At 43.3% G+C, this 22,825-nt stretch overlaps 1 protein-coding gene across 3 annotated transcripts; it reads right to left on the bottom strand.

Annotated features, from left to right (window-relative positions):
• Positions 1-213: 213 nt before the first annotated feature.
• Sbp (spermine binding protein) lies at positions 214-22,617 on the bottom strand. Of its 3 annotated transcripts, NM_013024.4 has the most exons (4): positions 3,839-3,927; positions 3,328-3,453; positions 3,111-3,216; positions 214-1,053 (listed from the first exon to the last, which is right to left on the bottom strand). In NM_013024.4, the coding sequence occupies exons 2-4, from the start codon at positions 3,380-3,382 to the stop codon at positions 375-377; spliced, it is 840 nt and encodes a 279-aa protein (NP_037156.3). In that variant the 5' UTR covers positions 3,383-3,453; positions 3,839-3,927; the 3' UTR covers positions 214-374. The 3 variants fall into 3 exon arrangements, with proteins under 3 accessions (NP_037156.3, NP_001296289.1, NP_001386231.1); NM_001309360.1 differs by lacking the exons at positions 3,111-3,216; positions 3,839-3,927 and adding an exon at positions 22,379-22,617; NM_001399302.1 differs by lacking the exon at positions 3,839-3,927 and having other exon boundaries at positions 3,328-3,463.
• Positions 22,618-22,825: the final 208 nt, after the last annotated feature.

Genomic DNA, 22,825 nt, shown 5'->3' with positions numbered 1-22,825 from the left:
TTGGTCCGCACACACTGAGCTCTCCTCGTAGCCCTGGGCTACTTTGAGACAGACAGTGGCTGTCCTAATTCTGGAGACCTTGGTCCTGCCGAGTTGACCAAGGGTCTCTCTGTGCAAACCCTAACTCAGTGTACAGGTGTAGGTCCAAAAAGTGGGGAGGTAAAGGAAGTTCTTGGGGAATCCCATTTGGTGATGAGGACCAACCACTCAGGCTCACATAGATGCACATACTTTATTGGACAGAGAGATAAAGGGCATTTGGACTTTGCCTACTCCAGCCCAGGGTCACCTGGTCTATTGGTCCCTGTGAGTGGGTAAGCTTGGCTGAGAGGAGGTGGTGGAATGCGGGGATGCAGGGCTGAGCTCTGAACATGCTACTCTTCTTCCTCATCACCATTGTCATCATCACCACCATCATCATCCTCATCATCATCACCATCATCATCATCATTACCACTACCACCATCATCATCTTTGTCATCATCTTCATCATCATTGTCATCATCATCCCCACTGCCCTCACCATCGTCTTTGTCATTTTCCTTATCATTATCATCTTCCTCCTCATCATCATCTTTGTCATCTCTTTCATCATCAACATCTTCCTCGTTGTCATCTTCCTTGTCATCATCATCATCATCATGGTCATCATCATGATCTTTGTCATTGTCTTTATCACCATGGTCTTCCTCATTGTCATCATCATGTTCATCATCATCATCTTCCTTGTCATCATCATTGTCGTCAAAGTCATCATGAATATTTTTCCATTTGAAGCCCATCCCATTAAGGCAGAGGCCCGGTGCATACAGACCATTGACAGTCACTAGATACTTATCTGAACCTCCACTTTCATTAAAGGACAAGCCACGTCTAACACCAAAGGTGACCACTCGCCCCTTGTTAGTAGTGAAGCTTAGGGAAGTCAGGCAGAGCTTTCTGGTGCCGCTCACCTGTGTCACGTGCTCTCCATCCTCCAGAAGGAACTCTTTATATTTTAGTGACCGGGATCCGTACACGTCACTCCAGTTACCACCAAACCGCAGCTGGATGCTGGAGAGAGATCGAGTCAGCGTAACCTCAGGGACACCCGTTCTTTCTCACATCTGCATCCTACTCTGCTTTCTGGTCTACAGCTCAGTCTCCAGAAGTGCCCAGCTCTCACGTGCCAGCCTGGATCCTTCTTCTCACAGACACAGCCCTCCTCACAGGTCTGGCCCAGGTCAGGCATCTGCACCAGGGCAGCTATGTCTGCTACTGCACCCACCCTGAGCTGGAAGGTTTGCCAGGCTCTGCCCAACTCATAGCTTCCCCTCTGGAGCCCTCTACCTTATCCACCCCAAGTGAGGCAGGAGCCACACTGCAAAGATCAGTACACATGAGATGGATCTTATGAGCAAAGACCAGAGAGACAGGCTCTTGTCTGCTTGTGTAGTCAGGGAGGGAGGAACAGGGGGGACTAGGGGAGCCATGAAGATGTTCTACTGAGCTAAGAAGTGACATGACCACCCCAAATCTTCTGGACTGTTCCTAGTGCCAACTTCTTTCTTTCCTTACAAAGTAAGATGCCTATCAAATCAGCCTCCAGATAGAATGCAAGAAGGATGTCCAGTACAATTAGAATTTCAGATAGCCATGAGTAATTTTCAGTACACTACACTCCTGTTACATGGTTTGTTTGGTCATTTTTGCTGTTGATTTATTGTTGATTTTGTGCACATGTATGTGCATGTATTTGTGTATGTTTATCCATGTAGGACCACATGTGCCAAGTCCTTAGTGGAGGTAGAAGGTGGTAAGTTCAGCCACCCGTAACATAAAATAATAAATGTGTATCCCTGTTGTCAAGATGACCTGTGTCTGTAGATGATGCATGCATGTGTGCTTGCCCTTGTATGTATGTGTTTTCCTTGATCACTCTCCCCCTGTCTGTGTGTGTGTATGTGTGTGTGTGTGTGTGTGTGTGTGTGTGTGTGTGTGTGTTCCGCATGTGTCTGTGTGCCTATCTATGATGCATGTGTGAGCATGTAGAGGCTCGAGTTGGGCACCTAGTGTCTTCGTCCATGACTACCTGCCTTAGTGTGGGAGACAGGGTTTCTCACTGAGTGGGAGCTCAGTGTTACAGCTGGACTGGCTGGCCAGGACTCCTGGGAGCTCCCTGTACCCTCCACCCCAGTGCTCACCTAACAGCCACCTCCATCCCCCCAGGCTCCTTTTCCTCTAATATGGCTTCTGGAAATCTGAACCCAGGTCTTCGTGTTTGCAGAGCCAATGCTCTTTCTCACTTTCCCTGCCACTTCTCCAGGCACACCCCTCATGGTTTTAGGCAGAGCCTCCAAGGGAAGCTAGAATCACCTTTTGGGTAAGACTCAGGTCAGCAGGCCGTGCAGGCTCCCCGTGTCTCTGCTCCCACAGTTTAGTGGTACCGTCCTGTGCTGCTACTCTCAGCTTTCACATGGGTTCCAGGGATCTGAACTTAGGGCCTCATAGTTGCACAGCAAAGACTTTATCCACGAGCCCTCTCCCCACTCACCCAACATCTAATTTTTTAAGGATTAAGATAATCACAATATTGCACAGGGGGCACACTAAAAGAATCTTCAGTGTTCCTCTGGGATTCTATTATTCTTGGGGCACTGTGTTTGCATTTACCAACAGTTACCTGGCAACAGTAACACAAGGCCTTAGCCACACTCTGGGAGAACCCCAGATCTCCAGTCAGACACTGGGGAGGAGAGTCAAGACCTGGCCTGTCCCAAGGGAACGGCTGCCTTTCTGCCGCAGAGCAAAGGCGCAGAGTGCAGAGAGCACTCACATTGTATGTCCTGTGAAGACAGGGCTGCCTCTCAGACATGTAAGCAGTTTCTGTCACCACCAAGAGGCACTAAAGCCACCAGAACCCGCTGGAAGAGGGACCCTTCAAGCCTCTATGATCCTTTCTGAACAAGGAAGTTGGAGGTCCCTCTCCAGCTGCGTCCCTAAGGACTGTCCAGTGTCATCCAAGCCTGGGCATTCCAGCCGTGAGGAGGCTCGCTCAGGTCAGGGTTCTAAATAAGCCACAGGAAGTGTGCCCAAGTGAGGGATGCTGTAGGGACCAGAGTCCTACTCACCCTTTGATGAGGTCTATTACCGTTAAGAATATCCGCAGGCCCCTAAGTTGCCCATGCTCTTCACCAGCAACATAGAAATAGGTGCCGACATTGTTCCCCAGAATATCTGAAAGTGAGGCATCGTGAGAGTGTCGAGGACCCCTCCCTCCCTCAGAGGCCCTCATGCTTAGGACATGACTTGGGGGGTGAAGGCCACAAAAGAGGCTCAGGTACTCACTCTGGGCTCTGCAGGTGGGACCGGCAAGGAGAGCCAGGGTCACCAACAGCAGCATGGCTCCTGAGGGTGTGGGGCACAATCTGGCACTTAGAAGCTGCAGGGAGGTGGTGAGATTTTTGCGAGGCTCTGAGAAAAAGACATCAGAGGTAAGAGGTCCCCATAGCCCAGATTGAGAGAAGGGGGCATTCAGGAAACCCTCTTCTCTCATAGGCTCAAGAGGCTTCAGCAGAGCCCAGGGATGGCTTCCCCAACATGTCCACTCTGAGAACTCCCCCTGACACACACCACAATGTCACTGTGCTAACATTCTGATTAATCTCTGAACAGTAGGCCCCATGTTGTTATACGATGCTGGGCTCCCATAGTCTAAAGTTGCACCTTGAGAAACTTCCTATTTCAAAGCCCTCCATCCATCTTCCATGGTTCAGTCTCTAGCTGGCTCAACCCATTCTCCCTTTCCCCATTTGGCCTCCCCGCCTGCACCCAGACTGGTTCTCCGCTCCTTCCTTACCTGTGCTCTGTGGACTGAGCCCCTTGGCTTGTCCCTTTATATCCTGATGCTACTCAGCCATAGCCGCTATGGGAATGGTCTCTGGAAATGCCTCATCACCTCATCTTCAGAACCTTAGCTTTTGCCCAACCTTGCCACCAATGCTTTGAGACCATTTAAAACTGTGTACTCAACTTGTTTAAATTTATCCTGCCTTTAAGAAAACAATATAACCAACCTTACTATGTATGCCTCAGACTCCCAAGTAATCAACTTTTACAAGCTAAACTGAACAAGTAGTTTTCATCTTCTTGAACTTTGTTCCTTACTTGTCCCTCAGGACCCTTTCATCCCCTGGCCCAGAGTGAAGTATGTGTGTTTGCTTCTCCTGGTAACTTCACTGGCCAAGAGTAGCAACTTCAAGGCAACCTTGAAGATAAAAAAGTATGTATCATAAATGCTGGAAGCTACATGGGAATCCAGGTAGATAATCTCGGTTTGCTCTTCAAAAAAAAAAAATGCTATACTGGGTCAGTAGGGACCAGTAAAGAAATTCCTTCCCTTTTAAAACTAAAAATCTGGTAAGAGATACTAAAGACAAAATTTCCATGTCATTCCCCTCCCTTTTCCCCGTGTCTGTGCAGTAAGCTGTGAGGATGGCCTTCTGTTGAGCAGGAAGGGGTAAGTGAAGTCTGGTTTGCTCTTGCTTTAAGTGGCTGTGCTAGAAATTAATTTCAGGGTTTCAAAAAGTTCCTCGACAAGGCAAAACTTTCTTTCTGATCAAAAGCAGAAAGGTGAGCATTTCAAGCAGGAAATTCAACAGCTTTTTATCCTCACATAAGCCTTCCACCCATTGACTGAGGGAATGACCTCACAGTCTTGGTTGGTTGGTTGGTTGGTTGGTTGGTTGGTTGGTTTTAAAAGAATTGCTGCAAAGGAAGGAAAGGGTGAGCAGTTCAAGTCTTAGGAATACATCAACATTTGTACAAACGAAACTCTTAAGTCTTGCGAAAGCATGAGAGATACTGCAGAGGTTACAGCACCTGTCGCTCAAAGGGGACCAGGGTTCAGTTCCCAGGACCTACATGATGGCTGGCCACCCTCTGTAACTCCAGTTCTCTGATAGCCAATGCCCTCCTCTGCTCTCTGTGGGGACCAGTCACACACATGGTACATGTACACACACTCAGGCAAAACTCACATATGCATAAAATAAAACAAAGCTCAAACTTCTTAAGTTTTCCATACATTTTAACAAATGGTGGAGATTAATACTCTTCATAACTGTCTTACAAGAGGAGGACCATTCGAAGGTTTATGTAAGCATTTTACAATGTGGAGATTGAATATATATATGTGTGTGTGTGTGTGTGTGTAAATAAACATTTTATAGTATTTGATAGAAAAGACTATTATTTAATGTTTCTTATATTAATTTCTAATTAATCCTCTAATTTCTAAGCATTCTTCTCTTAAGACTCATTTACAGGGCATTGGCTCTCCTTTTATGTCCCACTATGGGATAAGAAATGTGCACATGTGGCACATCCCCCACAGTCCAGACACTGCCCACACCTGAAGGGATAGGGTCAACAGTTCTCTGCACCAAAATCCCGTGGGAGGGAGAGCTAAACATTCAGAGGGGCAGACTCGCCTGGGAAGCCAGAAGAGACTACACTCTGCCCACATTTCTGACTCCAGAGGAAAACACCTAACGCCACCTGGGACCCCGGTGCAAGGGGACTCCAGGAAAAGGCGGTGCAGGCCCTCCTGGTTGCTGCCCTCACGGAGAGCTCAAAAGCAGCCCCCCATAAGCAACTTGACCCACAGGACCACAGGTAAGACCAACTTTTCTGCTCCAAGCAACCTGCCTGGTGGACTCAGGACACAGGCCCACAGGAACAGCTGAAGACCAGTAGACAGGAAAGACTACACGCCCAAAAGCAGAACACTCTGTTCCCATAACTGGCTGAAAGAAAACAGGAAAACAGGTCTACAGCACTCCTGACACACAGGCCTATAGGACAGTCTAGCCACTGTCAGAAATGGCAGAACAAAGTAACACCAGAGATAATCTGATGGTGAGAGGCAAGCACAGGAACCCAAGCAACAGAAACCAAGACTACATGGCATCATCGGAGCCCAATTCTCCCACCAAAGCAAACACTGAATATCCAAACACACCAGAAAAGCAAGATCTAGATTTAAAATCACATTTGATCATGATGCTGGAGGACTTCAAGAAAGACATGAAGAACTCCCTTAGAAAAATGTAGGAAAACATAAATTAACAAGTAGAGGACTATAGAGAGGAATCACAAAAATCCCTGAAAGAATTCCAGGAAAACAAAATCAACAGGTGAAGGAATTAAAAATGGAAATAAAAGCAATAAAGAAAGCACAAAGGGAAACAACACTGGATATAGAAAACCAAAGGAAGAGACAAGGAGCCGCATCACCAACAAAATACAAGAGATAGAAGAGAGAATCTCAGGAGCAGAAGATTCCATAGAAATCATTGACACAATGGTCAAAAATAATGTAAAACAGAAAAAGCTACTGGTTCAAAACATACAGGAAATCCAGGACTCAATGAGAAGATCAAACCTAAGGATCATAGGTATAGAAGAGAGTGAAGACTCCCAGCTCAAAGGGCCAGTAAATATCTTCGACAAAATCATAAAAGAAAACTTCCCTAACCTAAAGAAAGAGATGCCCATATACATACAAGAAGCCTACAGAACTACAAATAGATTGGACCAGAAAAGAAAATCCTCCTGTCACATAATAGTCAAAACACCAAATGCACAAAATAAAGAAAGAATATCAAAAGCAGTAAGGGAAAAAGGTCAAGTAACATATAAAGGCAGACCTATCAAAATTACACGAGACGTCTCACCAGAGACTATGAAAGCCAGAAGATCCTGGACAGATGTCATACAGACCCTAAAAGAACACAAATGCCAGCCCAGGTTACTGTATCCAGCAAGACTCACAATTAACATAGATGGAGAAACCAAGATATTCCATGACAAAACCAAATTTACACAATATCTTTCTACAAATCCAGCCCTACAAAGGATAATAAATGGTAAAGCCCAACATAAGGAGGCAAGCTACACCCTAGAAAAAGCAAGAAACTAATCATCTTGGCAACAAAACAAAGAGAAGAAAAGCACACAAACATAACCTCATATCCAAATATGAATATACCAGGAAGCAACAATCACTATTCCTTAATATTTCTCAACATCAATGGACTCAATTCCCCAATAAAAAGACATAGATTAACAAACTGGATACGCAATGAGGACCCTGCATTCTGCTGTCTACAGGAAACACACCTCAGAGACAAAGACAGACACTACCTCAGAGTGAAAGGCTGGAAAACAACTTTCCAAGCAAATGGTCTGAAGAAGCAAGCTGGAGTAGCCATTCTAATATTGAATAAAATCAATTTTCAACTAAAAGTCATCAAAAAAGATAAGGAAGGACACTCCATATTCATCAAAGGAAAAATCCACCAAGATGAACTCTCACTCCTAAATATCTATGCTCCAAATACAAGGGCACCTACATACATAAAAGAAACCTTACTAAAGCTCAAAACACACATTGCACCTCACACAATAATAGTGGGAGATTTCAACACCCCACTCTCATCAATGGACAGATCATGGGAACAAAAATTAAACAGAGACATAGACAGACTAAGAGAAATCATGAACCAAATGGACTTAACAGATATTTATATACCATTCTATCCTAAAACAAAAGGATATACCTTCTTCTCACCACCTCATGGTACTTTCTCCAAAATTGACCATATAATCAGTTATAAAACAGGCCTCAACAGATACAGAAAGATTGAAATAATCCCATGTGTCCTATCAGACCACCACAGGCTAAAGATGGTCTTCAATAGCAATAAGGAAAGAACGTCCACATATATATGGAAGTTGAACAATGCTCTCTACTCAATGATAAACTTGTCAAGGAAGAAATAAAGAAAGAAATTAAAGACTTCTTAGAATTTAATGAAAATGAAGGTACAACATAACCAAACTTATGGGACACAATGAAAGCTGTGCTAAGAGGAAAACTCATAGCGCTGAGTGCCTGCAGAAAGAAACAGGAGAAAGCATATATCAGCAGCTTGACAGCACACCTAAAAGTTCTAGAACAAAAAGAAGCAAATACACCCAAGAGGTGTAGAAGGCAGGACATAATCAAACCCACGACTGAAATCAACCAAGTAGAAACAAAAAGGACCATAGAAAGAATCAACAGAACCAAAAGTTGGTTCTTTGAGAAAATCAACAAGATAGATAAACCCTTATCTAGACTAACGAGAGGACAGAGAGTGTAACCAAATTAACAAAATCAGAAATGAAAAGGGAGACATAATCAGAATCAGAGGATATTAAAAAAATCATCAGATCCTACTACAAAAGCCTATATTCAACAAAACTTGAAAATCTGAAGGAAATGGACAATTTCCTAGACAGATACCAGGTACCGAAGTTAAATCAGGAACAGATAAACCAGTTAAACAACCCCATAACTCCTAAAGAAATAGAAACAGTCATTAAAGGTCTCCCAACCAAAAAGAGCCCAGGTCCAGACGGGTTCAGTGCAGAATTCTATCAAACCTTCATAGAAGACCTCATACCAATACTATCCAAACTATTCCACAAAATTGAAACAGATGGAGCACTACCAAATTCCTTCTATGAAGCCACAATTACTCTTATACCTAAACCACACAAAGACCCAACCAAGAAAGAGAACTTCAGACCAATTTCCCTTATGAATATCAACGCAAAAATACTCAATAAAATTCTGGCAAACCGAATCCAAGAGTACATCAGAACAATCATCCACCATGATCAAGTAGGCTTCATCCCAGGTATGCAGGGATGGTTTAATATACAGAAAACCACCAACATAATCCATTATATAAACAAACTGAAAGAACAAAACCACATGATCATTTCATTAGATGCTGAGAAAGCATTTGACAAAATTCAACACCCCTTCATGATAAAAGTCCTGGAAAGAACAGGAATTCAAGGCCCATACCTAAACATAGTAGAAAGCCATATACAGCAAACCAGTAGCTAACATTAAACTAAATGGAGAGAAACTTGAAGCAGTCCCACTAAAATCAGGGACTAAACAAGGCTGCTCACTCTCTCCCTACTTATTCAATATAAGTTCTTGAAGTTCTAGCCAGAGTAATCAGACAACAAAAGGAGATCAAGTGGATACAGATTGGAAAACAAGAAGTCAAAATATCAGGGGTTGGGGATTTAGCTCAGTGGTAGAGCGCTTGCCTAGCATGCGCAAGGCCCTGGGTTTGGTCCCCAGCTCCGGAAAAAAAAAAAAAGTCAAAATATCACTATTTGCAGATGATATGATAATATATTTAAGTGATCCCAAAAGTTCCAAGGGGAATTACTAAACCTGATAAACACCTTCAGCAAAGTGGCTGGGTATAAAATTAATTCAAATAAATCAGTAGCCTTCCTCTACACAAAAGAGAAACAAGCCGAGAAAGAAATTAGTGAAACGACACCCTTCACAATAGTCCCAAACAATATAAAATACCTCGGTGTGACTTTAACCAAACAAGTAAAAGATCTGTATGATAAGAACTTCAAGCCTCTGAAGAAAGAAATTGAAGAAGACCTCAGAAGATGGAAAGGTCGCCCATGCTCATGGATTGGCAGGATTAACATAGTAAGAAATGGCCATTTTACCAAAAGTGATCTACAGATTCAATGCAGTCCCCATCAAAATACCAATCCAATTCTTCATAGAGTTAGAACAATTTGCAAATTCATCTGGAATAACAAAAAATCCAGGATAGCTAAAACTAACCTCAACAATAAAAGGACTTCCGGGGGAATCACTATCCCTGAACTCAAGCAGTATTACAGAGCAATAGTGATAAAAACTGCATGGTATTGGTACAGAGACAGATAGATAAACCAGTGGAATAGAATCAAAGAGCCAGAAATGAACCCACACACCTATGGTCACTTGATTTTTGACAAAGGAGCCAAAACCATCTAATGGAAAATAGACAGCATTTTCAGCAAATGGTGCTGGTTCAACTGGAGGTCAGCATGTAGAAGAATGCAGATCAATCCATGCTTATCACCCTGTACAAAGCTTAAGTCCAAGTGGATCAAGGACCTCCACATCAAACCAGATACACTCAAACTAATAGAAGAAAAACTGGGGAAGCATCTCGAACACATGGGCACTGGAGAAAATTTCCTGAACAAAACAACAATGGCTTATGCTCTAAGACCAAGAATCCACAAATGGGATCTCATAAAACTGCAAAGCTTCTGTAAGGCAAAGGACACTGTCGTTGGGACCAAAGGGCAACCAACAGATTGAGAAAAGATCTTTACCAATCCTACGACTGATAGAGGGCTTATATCCAAAATATACAAAGAACTCAAGAAGTTAGACTGCATGGAGACAACCCTATTAAAAATGGGGTTCAGAGCTAAACAAAGAATTCACAGCTGAGGAATGCTGAATGGCTGAGAAACACCTAAAGAAATGTTCAACATCTTTAGTCATAAGGGAAATGCAAATCAAAACAACCCTGAGATTTCACCTCACAACACTGAGAATGGCTAAGATCAAAAACTCAGGTGACAGCAGATGCTGGCGAGGATGTGGAGAAAGAGGAACACTCCTCCATTATTGGTGGGATTGCAGACTAGTACAACCATTCTGGAAATCAGTTTGGAGGTTCCTCAGAAAATTGGACATTGAACTACATGAGGATCCAGCTATACCACTCCTGGGCATATACCCAAGAGATGCCCCAACATATAAAAAAGACACATGCTCCACTATGTTGATAGCAGTCTTATTTATAATAGCCAGAAGCTGGAAAGAACCCAGATGCCCTTCAACAGAGGAATGGATACAGAAAATGTGGTACATCTACACAATGGAATACTACTCAGCTATCAAAAACAATGACTTTATGAAATTCATAGGCAAATGGATGGAACTGGAAAATATGATCCTGAGTGAGGTAACCCAATCACAGAAAAACACACATGGTATGCACTCATTGATAAGTGGATATTAGCCCAAATGCTTGAATTACCCTAGATGCACAGAACACATGAAACTCAAGAAGGATGACCAAAATGGGAATGCTTCACTTCTTCTTTAAAAGGGGAACAAGAATACCCTTGGGAGGGAATAGGGAGGCAAAGTTTAGAACAGAGGCTGAAGGAACACCTATTCAGAGCCTGCCCCACATGTGGCCCATACATATACAGCCACCAAACTAGATAAGATGGATGAAGCAAAGAAGTGCAGACCGACAGGAACCGGATGTAGATCTCTCCTGAGAGACACAGCCAGAATGCAGCAAATACATAGACGAATGCCAGCAGCAAACCACTGAACTGAGAATAGGACCCCCGTTGAAGGAATCAGAGAAAGGACTGGAAGAGCTTGAAGGAGCTCGAGGCCCCCATATGAACAAAATGCCAACCAACCAGAGCTTCCAGGGACTAATCCACTACCTAAAGACTACACATGGACTGACCCTGGGCTCCAACCTCATAGGTAGCAATGAATAGCCTAGTAAGGGCACCAGTGGAAGGGGAAGCCCTTGGTCCTGCCAAGACTGAACCCCAGTGAACGTGATTGTTGGGAGGAGGGTGGTAATGGGGGGAGGATGGGGAGGGGAAGCCCATATAGAAGGGGAGAGGTAGTGGTTAGGGGGATGTTGGCCTGGAAACCAGGAAGGGGAATAACAATCGAAATGTAAATAAGAAATACTCAATAAATATAAAAAATAAGAAAAAGAAATGTGTGTGTGTATGTGTGCGTATGTGTGTGTGTGCGTGTGTGTGTATGTGTGCATGTGCGTGTGTATGTGTGCATGTGTGTGTATATGTACGTGTGTGTATGTGCGTGTGTGTGTGCATGTGTGTGTGCGTATGTGTGCATGTATATACATATTTTCTTTTAAAGCAAAATTCATAATTTTTGGTTTGCTGGGGTCATATGTCTAGCAGACAGAAATCCAGCTTTCTTATTCAATGAAGTTAGCTTGTAGCCCTTGCTGTCTGGTGTCCATATGCATATCATACAGTAACTAATTTAGTCACGACAAAAATACAGAGCAGATTTCCCGAATGCATGCCTTTATCTGAATGGTGTTGGTTAGATATAAAAAAAAAATGAGGGGCTGGGGATTTAGCTCAGTGGTTAGAGTGCTTACCTAGGAAGCGCAAGGCCCTGGGTTCGGTCCCCAGCTCCGAAAAAAAGAACCAAAAAAAAAAAAAAATGGAAAAAAAAAAACCAAAAAACAACAACACACACACACACACATACAAAAAACCCTCCGTTTGTTTTTTTGGTTTGGTTTGGTTTTTTTGTTTTGTTTTGTTTTGTTTTTTGTTTGTTTGTTTGTTTGTTTTTGCCATTTTCCATGTTGACCATCCAAGATTATTGTATGAAAGAGAGAGACGGCTTACCATATGGTTTTATGCCGTTAGATTTCTATGCCGTTAAGTTGAGACTGTTGTATAGCATTTACGTAGACTTTAGCCATACAGGTCTATACATTTCAAATGCATTTCTTTACCCTGTGAGGCTGCACATGTGTACATGTGTCCATGTACACGTATGAAGGAGTTAGTTGTCCAGGATCCCCTTTCTCCATAAGAGTCCCAGGGATTGAACTCGGAGCAGCAGGTTTAGCCGCAGACACCTTTACCTGCTGAGTCATCTTGTTGGCCCTACACACATTTTAAAGCTATTTTTCATTTAATTTTTTTTCCCCCGAGCTGAGGAATGAACCCAGGGCCTTGCGCTTGCTAGGCAAGCACTCTACCACTGAGCTAAATGCCCAACCTATTATTATTTTTTCAAGTCAGTCTTGCACTTTATTGTCATTGTCGTCGTCTCAGGCCTCGACTGCGTGCTTGCGCAGTGGGTACCTCCACTCCTTCTGCTCCTTCCACTCCTTCCGGGGCTACTTCTTGGTCTTCAGCTTCTCTTCCTGCTTGGTGAGCCGGCGCGCACGGCTCTCGTCTTCCTGGGTCACAGGTCCAGGGACTTGTACTTCTCTCCCTTGTAGAATTTCCTGAGGTTTTCCTTTTGATCTGAATAATGACAGTGAGGACGGGGGCGATGAATTTGCGTGCGACTCCTATCTGGATGCTGCTCCGCTTGTCACTTTGGCCACGCGAAGCTGGGACAGTTCCACCTTCAGATCTCCAGTTGTTTCAACAGCTCCTCCTTCTTGCGAGCCTTAATCTTGGCCATTGCTGCACTGTTCATGACTGAGGCCGCCTGGTTCTGTTATTACTTTTTATTCCATGTGGGCATACATTTTTTAACATAGCTATGCTGAGTGTTAAATGTACTTGAATCACTTTGAAATTATACTTGTTTATAAAATGGCCATTTAAAAGACTTCAACATAAACAGATACTTAAAGGGAACCTTTCTGAGTAGCCAAAAGCCTTACAAAAACCTCAGAAAACATAAGTAACTATCTTCTTTAAAAAATACTTATTTTATTTTTAATTACTTTATTTTAATTATGGGTAAATATGTGGAGGGGTCCAGGGGTCCTCAAAGAAGATGCCGTCTCCCCTGAAGCTGTAGTTATGGGCAGTGTGAGCTTCTGCACATGGGTGCTGAGACCTAAACTTTGGTCCTCTGAAAAAGCAGGAAGCTCTCTTAACTCCTAAGTGATTTCTCCAGCCCTATAAGCAATTATTCTAATGAAACACAAAACCTTGCCACGTTTGTGCATGCCAAAGTAGACGTTAAAATACCCAATCACATAACAATGTTTACCACTAGGCTACCTTAAATGAGAATGTCCCCCAGAGGCTCATGTATTTGAGACTTGGCCCCTGTGGGTGGCGCTGCTAGGGGAGGTTTAGAAGCTAAGGCCTTGATGGAAAAACTGTGTCACTTGGGCTGGGCTGTGAGAGTTTAAAGATGCAAAACACTTCTAGTTTATTCTTCCCGTTTTGTGCTTGCAATGGAAGACATGAGTTTTGAACTTGCTGCTCCAGATGCCCAGCTCGACACCTGAAACCACTCTGTCCCCACCATCGCGGACTCTAATCCAGACAAACCCTTCCTTCCCAAAGTTGCCTTGGTCATGGTGTTTTATCATAGCAATAGCAAAGTAATCCATACAACCAGAAAAATGGTTTTCTCTTTGCGTAGGCACCACCAGCACCACAATTAAGCCCCTAATCACCTGCTGTGGGACAGAAGGAGCATGTTTCTCCTGTTAAGAATCTTCACATAGATAAATCTGTGCTGGCACTGATGGTACAGCCGTCTAGTTGTCTGCCTCTATCAGGCGATTATCACATATTAAAACACGAAAGGGCACTGTGCCAATAACGTTTGAGTACACGCTTAGATCGTTAAAGGACTATACAATACCTGGGGGTGTTGTTCAGCTGTCAGAGTACAGGATGCTGGGAATGCAAAGGCACTTGGTTTGGTCCCCAGCATCACACAAACTGGGCACGGTGGCTCAGGCCTGTGGTCCTGGCACTTGAGAGATGGAGGCAGTTCAGTTTGGGCCATGTAGCAAGTTTGAGTCTACCCTGGACTACATGAGTTTGTGTGTCAACTGAAAAATAAAGGCTATTCAATAAAAATCCCCCCTTAGGAGCCACACCAAGAGGGCAGATACTTACGGTTTCCCACACCTAAGCATATTATAGTTGACAACTCTCAAAATGTTACTTAAATTGACAGGCAAGCAGATTTAGTAGTTGTTATTGTTGTTGATGATGATGATGGTGGTGGTGGTTGTGGTGATGATGGTGGTGGTGATGATGATGGTGATGGTGGTGGTGGTGATTTTGCCTGTGTTATGTGTCCTTACATGAATGTGCGAGCGTGTGTATGTGTTTGGAACTCTCACCAAACCATGAACTCATTGATTCAGCTAGGCTAGCCGTGTAATAAGTGAAGGAGCTCTCGCCAGCCTGGACATGGCTAACACAGCTCCCTTCTTCCCCTTCTCCCCAGTTCCCTTGTGGGGAGACAGCCGCCAGAGCCCAGCCTTCCCAAAAGCAACTGTCCCAGTTTGCTAATATAGTCAGGCTAGATTCACACTCACAGGTTTGGGACCTGATCCTACCCTGACCACCCCTCCCCAAATATTTTCTTCATTGCCTATCAAACTGGTAAAAGAATATAAAACTTGCTATCTTAACCAAGGTGTCTGAGTTGTAAAACTCTGTAACCAAGGCCTGCCAACTCTCGTTGACTACATGCAGCTGACCACTCCTCTCCTCCCTACCATCTAGAGCTCCAGACCAAATGTCTAGGAGGATGAGTTAAGGGCTTAGGATTCTGGACCGAGTATCTAAAGGAATGAGTTAAGGGCTTTGAAGCCAGGTGTCCTGGAAAAGGCCAAGTCTCCAACAGATACTCTCTTGCTTACCCTTTAATGTCAAAATATGATCAGATGACACCCACAGCTCGCCCAAGACCCCCCCCCCATCTTGCAGTTTTACCCTTTAAGTACACACTACAGGCTCAGATCCTGAGCTGACCACCTCCCTGAAGAGAGTTTTCCTAGCTTCCATTCTGAGCCCAACACCCTCTGTCTTGCTAAAACCTGTTAGATTATATCCCTAAAGCTAGCCACCAAGGTCCAGTCCCTTATTTGACCACCTCCCCCTCCTGAGGCTGACTACTGAGGTCCGGTTATCAAAAGCCCCCTTAATAACATGCATGATTAGGAGAGAGAGACCCAACCGCCTGGTCAGGTGGGCACTCCTGAGGCTGCAGAGCAGAAGAGACCACCAACACTGCTCACCCCTGCCCACATCCCTGGCCCAAGAGGAAACTGTATAAGGCCTCTGGGCTCCCGTGGGGGAGGGCCCAGGAGCGGCAGGACCCCTGCCAGAGACACCGCCGGACCCTGAAGGAAACAGACCGGATAAACAGTTCTCTGCACCCAAATCCCGTGGGAGGGAGAGCTAAACCTTCAGAGAGGCGGACAAGCCTGGGAAACCAGAAGAGACTGCTCCCTGCACACACATCTCGGACGCCAGAGGAAAAAGCCAAAGACCATCTGGAACCCTGGTGCACTGAAGCTCCCGGAAGGGGCGGCACAGGTCTTCCTGGTTGCTGCCGCTGCAGTGAGCCCCTGGGCAGCACCCCACGAGCAAACCTGAGCCTCGGGACCACAGGTAAGACCAAATTTTCTGCTGCAAGAAAGCTGCCTGGTGAACTCAAGACACAGGCCCACAGGAACAGCTGAAGACCTGTAGAGAGGAAAAACTACACGCCCGAAAGCAGAACACTCTGTCCCCATAACTGACTGAAAGAGAGGAAAACAGGTCTACAGCACTCCTGACACACAGGCTTATAGGACAGTCTAGCCACTGTCAGAAATAGCAGAACAAAGTAACACTAGAGATAATCTGATGGCGAGAGGCAAGCGCAGGAACCCAAGCAACAGAAACCAAGACTACATGCCATCATCGGAGCCCAATTCTCCCACCAAAACAAACATGGAATATCCAAACACACCAGAAAAGCAAGATCTAGTTTCAAAATCATATTTGATCATGATGCTGGAGGACTTCAAGAAAGACATGAACACACTTAGGGAAGCACAGGAAAACATTAATAAACAAGTAAAAGCCTACAGAGAGGAATCGCAAAAATCCCTGAAAGAATTCCAGGAAAACACAATCAAACAGTTGAAGGAATTAAAAATGGAAATAGAAGCAATCAAGAAAGAACACATGGAAACAACCCTGGATATAGAAAACCAAAAGAAGAGACAAGGAGCTGTAGATACAAGCTTCACCAACAGAATACAAGAGATGGAAGAGAGAATCTCAGGAGCAGAAGATTCCATAGAAATCATTGACTCAACTGTCAAAGATAATGTAAAGCGGAAAAAGCTACTGGTCCAAAACATACAGGAAATCCAGGACTCAATGAGAAGATCAAACCTAAGGATAATAGGTATAGAAGAGAGTGAAGACTCCCAGCTCAAAGGACCAGTAAATATCTTCAACAAAATCATAGAAGAAAACTTCCCTAACCTAAAAAAAGAGATACCCATAGACATACAAGAAGCCTACAGAACTCCAAATAGATTGGACCAGAAAAGAAACACCTCCCGTCACATAATTGTCAAAACACCAAACGCACAAAATAAAGAAAGAATATTAAAAGCAGTAAGGGAAAACGGTCAAGTAACATATAAAGGGAGACCTATCAGAATCACACCAGACTTCTCGCCAGAAACTATGAAGGCCAGAAGATCCTGGACTGATGTCATACAGACCCTAAGAGAACACAAATGCCAGCCCAGGTTACTGTATCCAGCAAAACTCTCAATTAACATTGATGGAGAAACCAAGATATTCCATGACAAAACCAAATTTACACAATATCTTTCTACAAATCCAGCACTACAAAGGATAATAAATGGTAAAGCCCAACATAAGGAGGCAAGCTATACCGTAGAAGAAGCAAGAAACTAATCATCTTGGCAACAAAACAAAGAGAATGAAAGCACACAAACATAACCTCACATCCAAATATGAATATAACGGGAAGCAATAATCACTATTCCTTAATATCTCTCAATATCAATGGCCTCAACTCCCCAATAAAAAGACATAGATTAACAAACTGGATACGCAACGAGGACCCTGCATTCTGCTGCCTACAGGAAACACACCTCAGAGACAAAGACAGACACTACCTCAGAGTGAAAGGCTGGAAAACAACTTTCCAAGCAAATGGTCAGAAGAAGCAAGCTGGAGTAGCCATTCTAATATCAAATAAAATCAATTTCCAACTAAAAGTCATCAAAAAAGATAAGGAAGGACACTTCATATTCATCAAAGGAAAAATCAACCAAGATGAACTCTCAATCCTAAATATCTATGCCCCAAATACAAGGGCACCTACATACGTAAAAGAAACCTTACTAAAGCTCAAAACACACATTGCACCTCACACAATAATAGTGGGAGATTTCAACACCCCACTCTCATCAATGGACAGATCATGGAAACAGAAATTAAACAGTGATGTAGACAGACTAAGAGAAGTCATGAGCCAAATGGACTTAACGGATATTTATAGAACATTCTATCCTAAAGCAAAAGGATACACCTTCTTCTCAGCTCCTCATGGTACTTTCTCCAAAATTGACCATATAATTGGTCAAAAAACGGGCCTCAACAGGTACAGAAAGATAGAAATAATCCCATGCGTGCTATCGGACCACCACGGCCTAAAACTGGTCTTCAATAACAATAAGGGAAGAATGCCCACATATACGTGGAAATTGAACAATGCTCTACTCAATGATAACCTGGTCGAGGAAGAAATAAAGAAAGAAATTAAAAACTTTTTAGAATTTAATGAAAATGAAGATACAACATACTCAAACTTATGGGACACAATGAAAGCTGTGCTAAGAGGAAAACTCATAGCGCTGAGTGCCTGCAGAAAGAAACAGGAAAGAGCATATGTCAGCAGCTTGACAGCACACCTAAAAGCTCTAGAACAAAAAAAAGCAAATACACCCAGGAGGAGTAGAAGGCAGGAAATAATCAAACTCAGAGCTGAAATCAACCAAGTAGAAACAAAAAGGACCATAGAAAGAATCAACAGAACCAAAAGTTGGTTCTTTGAGAAAATCAACAAGATAGATAAACCCTTAGCCAGACTAACGAGAGGACACAGAGAGTGTGTCCAAATTAACAAAATCAGAAATGAAAAGGGAGACATAACTACAGATTCGGAGGAAATTCAAAAAATCATCAGATCTTACTATAAAAACCTATATTCAACAAAATTTGAAAATCTTCAGGAAATGGACAATTTCCTAGACAGATACCAGGTATCGAAGTTAAATCAGGAACAGATAAACCAGTTAAACAACCCCATAACTCCTAAGGAAATAGAAGCAGTCATTAAAGGTCTCCCAACCAAAAAGAGCCCAGGTCCAGACGGGTTTAGTGCAGAATTCTATCAAACCTTCATAGAAGACCTCATACCAATATTATCCAAACTATTCCACAAAATTGAAACAGATGGAGCCCTACCGAATTCCTTCTACGAAGCCACAATTACTCTTATACCTAAACCACACAAAGACACAACAAAGAAAGAGAACTTCAGACCAATTTCCCTTATGAATATCGACGCAAAAATACTCAATAAAATTCTGGCAAACCGAATTCAAGAGCACATCAAAACAATCATCCACCATGATCAAGTAGGCTTCATCCCAGGCATGCAGGGATGGTTTAATATACGGAAAACCATCAACGTGATCCATTATATAAACAAACTGAAAGAACAGAACCACATGATCATTTCATTAGATGCTGAGAAAGCATTTGACAAAATTCAACACCCCTTCATGATAAAAGTCCTGGAAAGAATAGGAATTCAAGGCCCATACCTAAACATAGTAAAAGCCATATACAGCAAACCAGTTGCTAACATTAAACTAAATGGAGAGAAACTTGAAGCAATCCCACTAAAATCAGGGACTAGACAAGGCTGCCCACTCTCTCCCTACTTATTCAATATAGTTCTTGAAGTTCTAGCCAGAGCAATCAGACAACAAAAGGAGATCAAAGGGATACAGATCGGAAAAGAAGAGGTCAAAATATCACTATTTGTAGATGACATGATAGTATATTTAAGTGATCCCAAAAGTTCCACCAGAGAACTACTAAAGCTGATAAACAACTTCAGCAAAGTGGCTGGGTATAAAATTAACTCAAATAAATCAGTTGCCTTCCTCTATACAAAAGAGAAACAAGCCGAGAAAGAAATTAGGGAAACGACACCCTTTATAATAGACCCAAATAATATAAAGTACCTCGGTGTGACTTTAACCAAGCAAGTAAAAGATCTGTACAATAAGAACTTCAAGACACTGAGGAAAGAAATTGAAGAAGACCTCAGAAGATGGAAAGATCTCCCATGCTCATGGATTGGCAGGATTAATATAGTAAAAATGGCCATTTTACCAAAAGCGATCTACAGATTCAATGCAGTCCCCATCAAAATACCAATCCAATTCTTCAAAGAGTTAGACAGAACAATTTGCAAATTCATCTGGAATAACAAAAAACCCAGGATAGCTAAAGCTATCCTCAACAATAAAAGGACTTCAGGGGGAATCACTATCCCTGAACTCAAGCAGTATTACAGAGCAATAGTGATAAAAACTGCATGGTATTGGTACAGAGACAGACAGATAGACCAATGGAATAGAATTGAAGACCCAGAAATGAACCCACACACATATGGTCACTTGATTTTTGACAAAGGAGCCAAAACCATCCAATGAAAAAAAGATAGCATTTTCAGCAAATGGTGCTGGTTCAACTGGAGGTCAACATGTAGAAGAATGCAGATCGATCCATGCTTATCACCCTGTACAAAGCTTAAGTCCAAGTGGATCAAGGACCTCCACATCAAACCAGACACACTCAAACTAATAGAAGAAAAACTAGGGAAGCATCTGGAACACATGGGCACTGGAAAAAATTTCCTGAACAAAACACCAATGGCTTATGCTCTAAGATCAAGAATCGACAAATGGGATCTCATAAAACTGCAAAGCTTCTGTAAGGCAAAGGACACTGTGGTTAGGACAAAACGGCAACCAACAGATTGGGAAAAGATCTTTACCAATCCTACAACAGATAGAGGCCTTATATCCAAAATATACAAAGAACTCAAGAAGTTAGACCGCAGGGAAACAAATAACCCTATTAAAAAATGGGGTTCAGAGCTAAACAAAGAATTCACAGCTGAGGAATGCCGAATGGCTGAGAAACACCTAAAGAAATGTTCAACATCTTTAGTCATAAGGGAAATGCAAATCAAAACAACCCTGAGATTTCACCTCACACCAGTGCGATTGGCTAAGATCAAAAACTCAGGTGACAGCAGATGCTGGCGAGGATGTGGAGAAAGAGGAACACTCCTCCATTGTTGGTGGGATTGCAGACTGGTAAAACCATTCTGGAAATCAGTTTGGAGGTTCCTCAGAAAATTGGACATTGAACTGCCTGAGGATCCAGCTATACCTCTCTTGGGCATATACCCAAAAGATGCCTCAACATATAAAAGAGACACGTGCTCCACTATGTTCATCGCAGCCTTATTTATAATAGCCAGAAAATGGAAAGAACCCAGATGCCCTTCAACAGAGGAATGGATACAGAAAATGTGGTACATCTACACAATGGAATATTACTCAGCTATCAAAAACAACGAGTTTATGAAATTCGTAGGCAAATGGTTGGAACTGGAAAATATGATCCTGAGTGAGCTAACCCAATCACAGAAAGACATACATGGTATGCACTCATTGATAAGTGGCTATTAGCCCAAATGCTTGAATTACCCTAGATCCCTAGAACAAACGAAACTCAAGACGGATGATCAAAATGTGAATGCTTCACTCCTTCTTTAAATGAGGAAAAAGAATACCCTTGGCAGGGAAGGGAGAGGCAAAGATTAAAACAGAGACTGAAGGAACACCCATTCAGAGCCTGCCCCACATGTGGCCCATACATATACAGCCACCCAATTAGACAAGATGGATGAAGCAAAGAAGTGCAGACCGACAGGAGCCGGATGTAGATCGCTCCTGAGAGACACAGCCAGAATACAGCAAATACAGAGGCGAATGCCAGCAGCAAACCACTGAACTGAGAATAGGACCCCTGTTGAAGGAATCAGAGAAAGAACTGGAAGAGCTTGAAGGGGCTCGAGACCCCAAAAGTACAACAATGCCAAGCAACCAGAGCTTCCAGGGACTAAGCCACTACCTAAAGACTATACATGGACTGACCCTGGACTCTGACCCCATAGGTAGCAATGAATATCCTAGTAAGAGCACCAGTGGAAGGGGAAGCCCTGGGTCCTGCTAAGACTGAACCCCCAGTGAACTAGTCTATGGGGGGAGGGCGGCAATGGGGGGAGGGTTGGGAGGGGAACACCCATAAGGAAGGGGAGGGGGGAGGGGGATGTTTGCCCGGAAACCGGGAAAGGGAATAACACTCGAAATGTATATAAGAAATACTCAAGTTAATAAAAAAAAAGAAAAGAATAAAAAAAAAAATAACATGCCTGATTAAAATTAAACACTTCATCCTTTTACCTCCTTCACGCCCTTTTACCACGCCCAGGCTGGCAAGAGTCCCTTCACCTATGTAGCTAACGTAGCAATCGGGATAGATGCTTTCAAATCCAGAATGAAAATGGACAAATTATCCCAAGATGTGCCGGTTCGAGTCAGCCCAGCTCCTCAAACGGGGAACAACAAAACCACACTCATTTCCTTATCCTGCGCCTTCCAGCCATGTTCAGCAGCGAGATCGGATCTCTCCTGCGTTATATCAAACAGTGTTGCCCATCGGAACGATTTGCAGTTCATCCGCAGGCTGAGAATACACTGGACAACTCCTGGTGGGAGCAAATGACTGTCTGCTAATCCTTGGCCTTGCTTACCTCCAGAGCAGACAGACAGATACAGTCAGAATTGCCTTGGGTGCCAGGAGCGACAAGCTGTCCCAGTCACTATACCGCTCCACATTGTGTTTTCCACAGACACAGCCACCAGCTTCCATTTTTCTTCCACCTTCAGCACTAGAGGGTGTCATTTGGGGTGCCGAGACTCTCCATAAATATGACCAGAAAACTTGGACCATCACTCTTACCAGGGTTCTTAAGGGAAGGGCTTGTCCGACAAACTCGGCCATCCATTCTCTGGATGCCAATTAAAGAGAGAAGTAATATCGAAAAGCAGAGAAGAGATACGTAGTCGGTGTGGTCAGACGGGAACGAGGAACAAATGGGGGGCCCCAGAGACATCCAATCCCAAGTCTATCTTTGGGATCCTGACATAAGTCTAAATAGAGAGTAATTTGTGTCCTGATCAAAGTGTGGCCCTCCCTA

Source organism: Rattus norvegicus, chromosome 10 (genome assembly GCF_036323735.1).
Source record: "Rattus norvegicus strain BN/NHsdMcwi chromosome 10, GRCr8, whole genome shotgun sequence".
Lineage (NCBI taxonomy): Eukaryota > Metazoa > Chordata > Mammalia > Rodentia > Muridae > Rattus > Rattus norvegicus.
This window is presented reverse-complemented; position numbering and strand designations above follow the sequence as displayed.

Bases quoted from the DNA above. Each gene is read 5' to 3' on its own strand.
- Sbp (NM_001309360.1), bottom strand. From the start codon at position 22,578: ATGGTCCAAGTTTTCTGGTCATATTTATGGAGAGTCTCGGCACCCCAA. The intron at 3,454-22,378 runs GTAAGCAAGGCC...TCTTTTTCTCAG, and splicing joins TCTGTCTGTCTGCTCTGGAG to AGCCTCGCAAAAATCTCACC. The intron at 1,054-3,327 runs GTGAGTACCTGA...ATCTCTCTCCAG, and splicing joins TCCCACCTGCAGAGCCCAGA to CATCCAGCTGCGGTTTGGTG.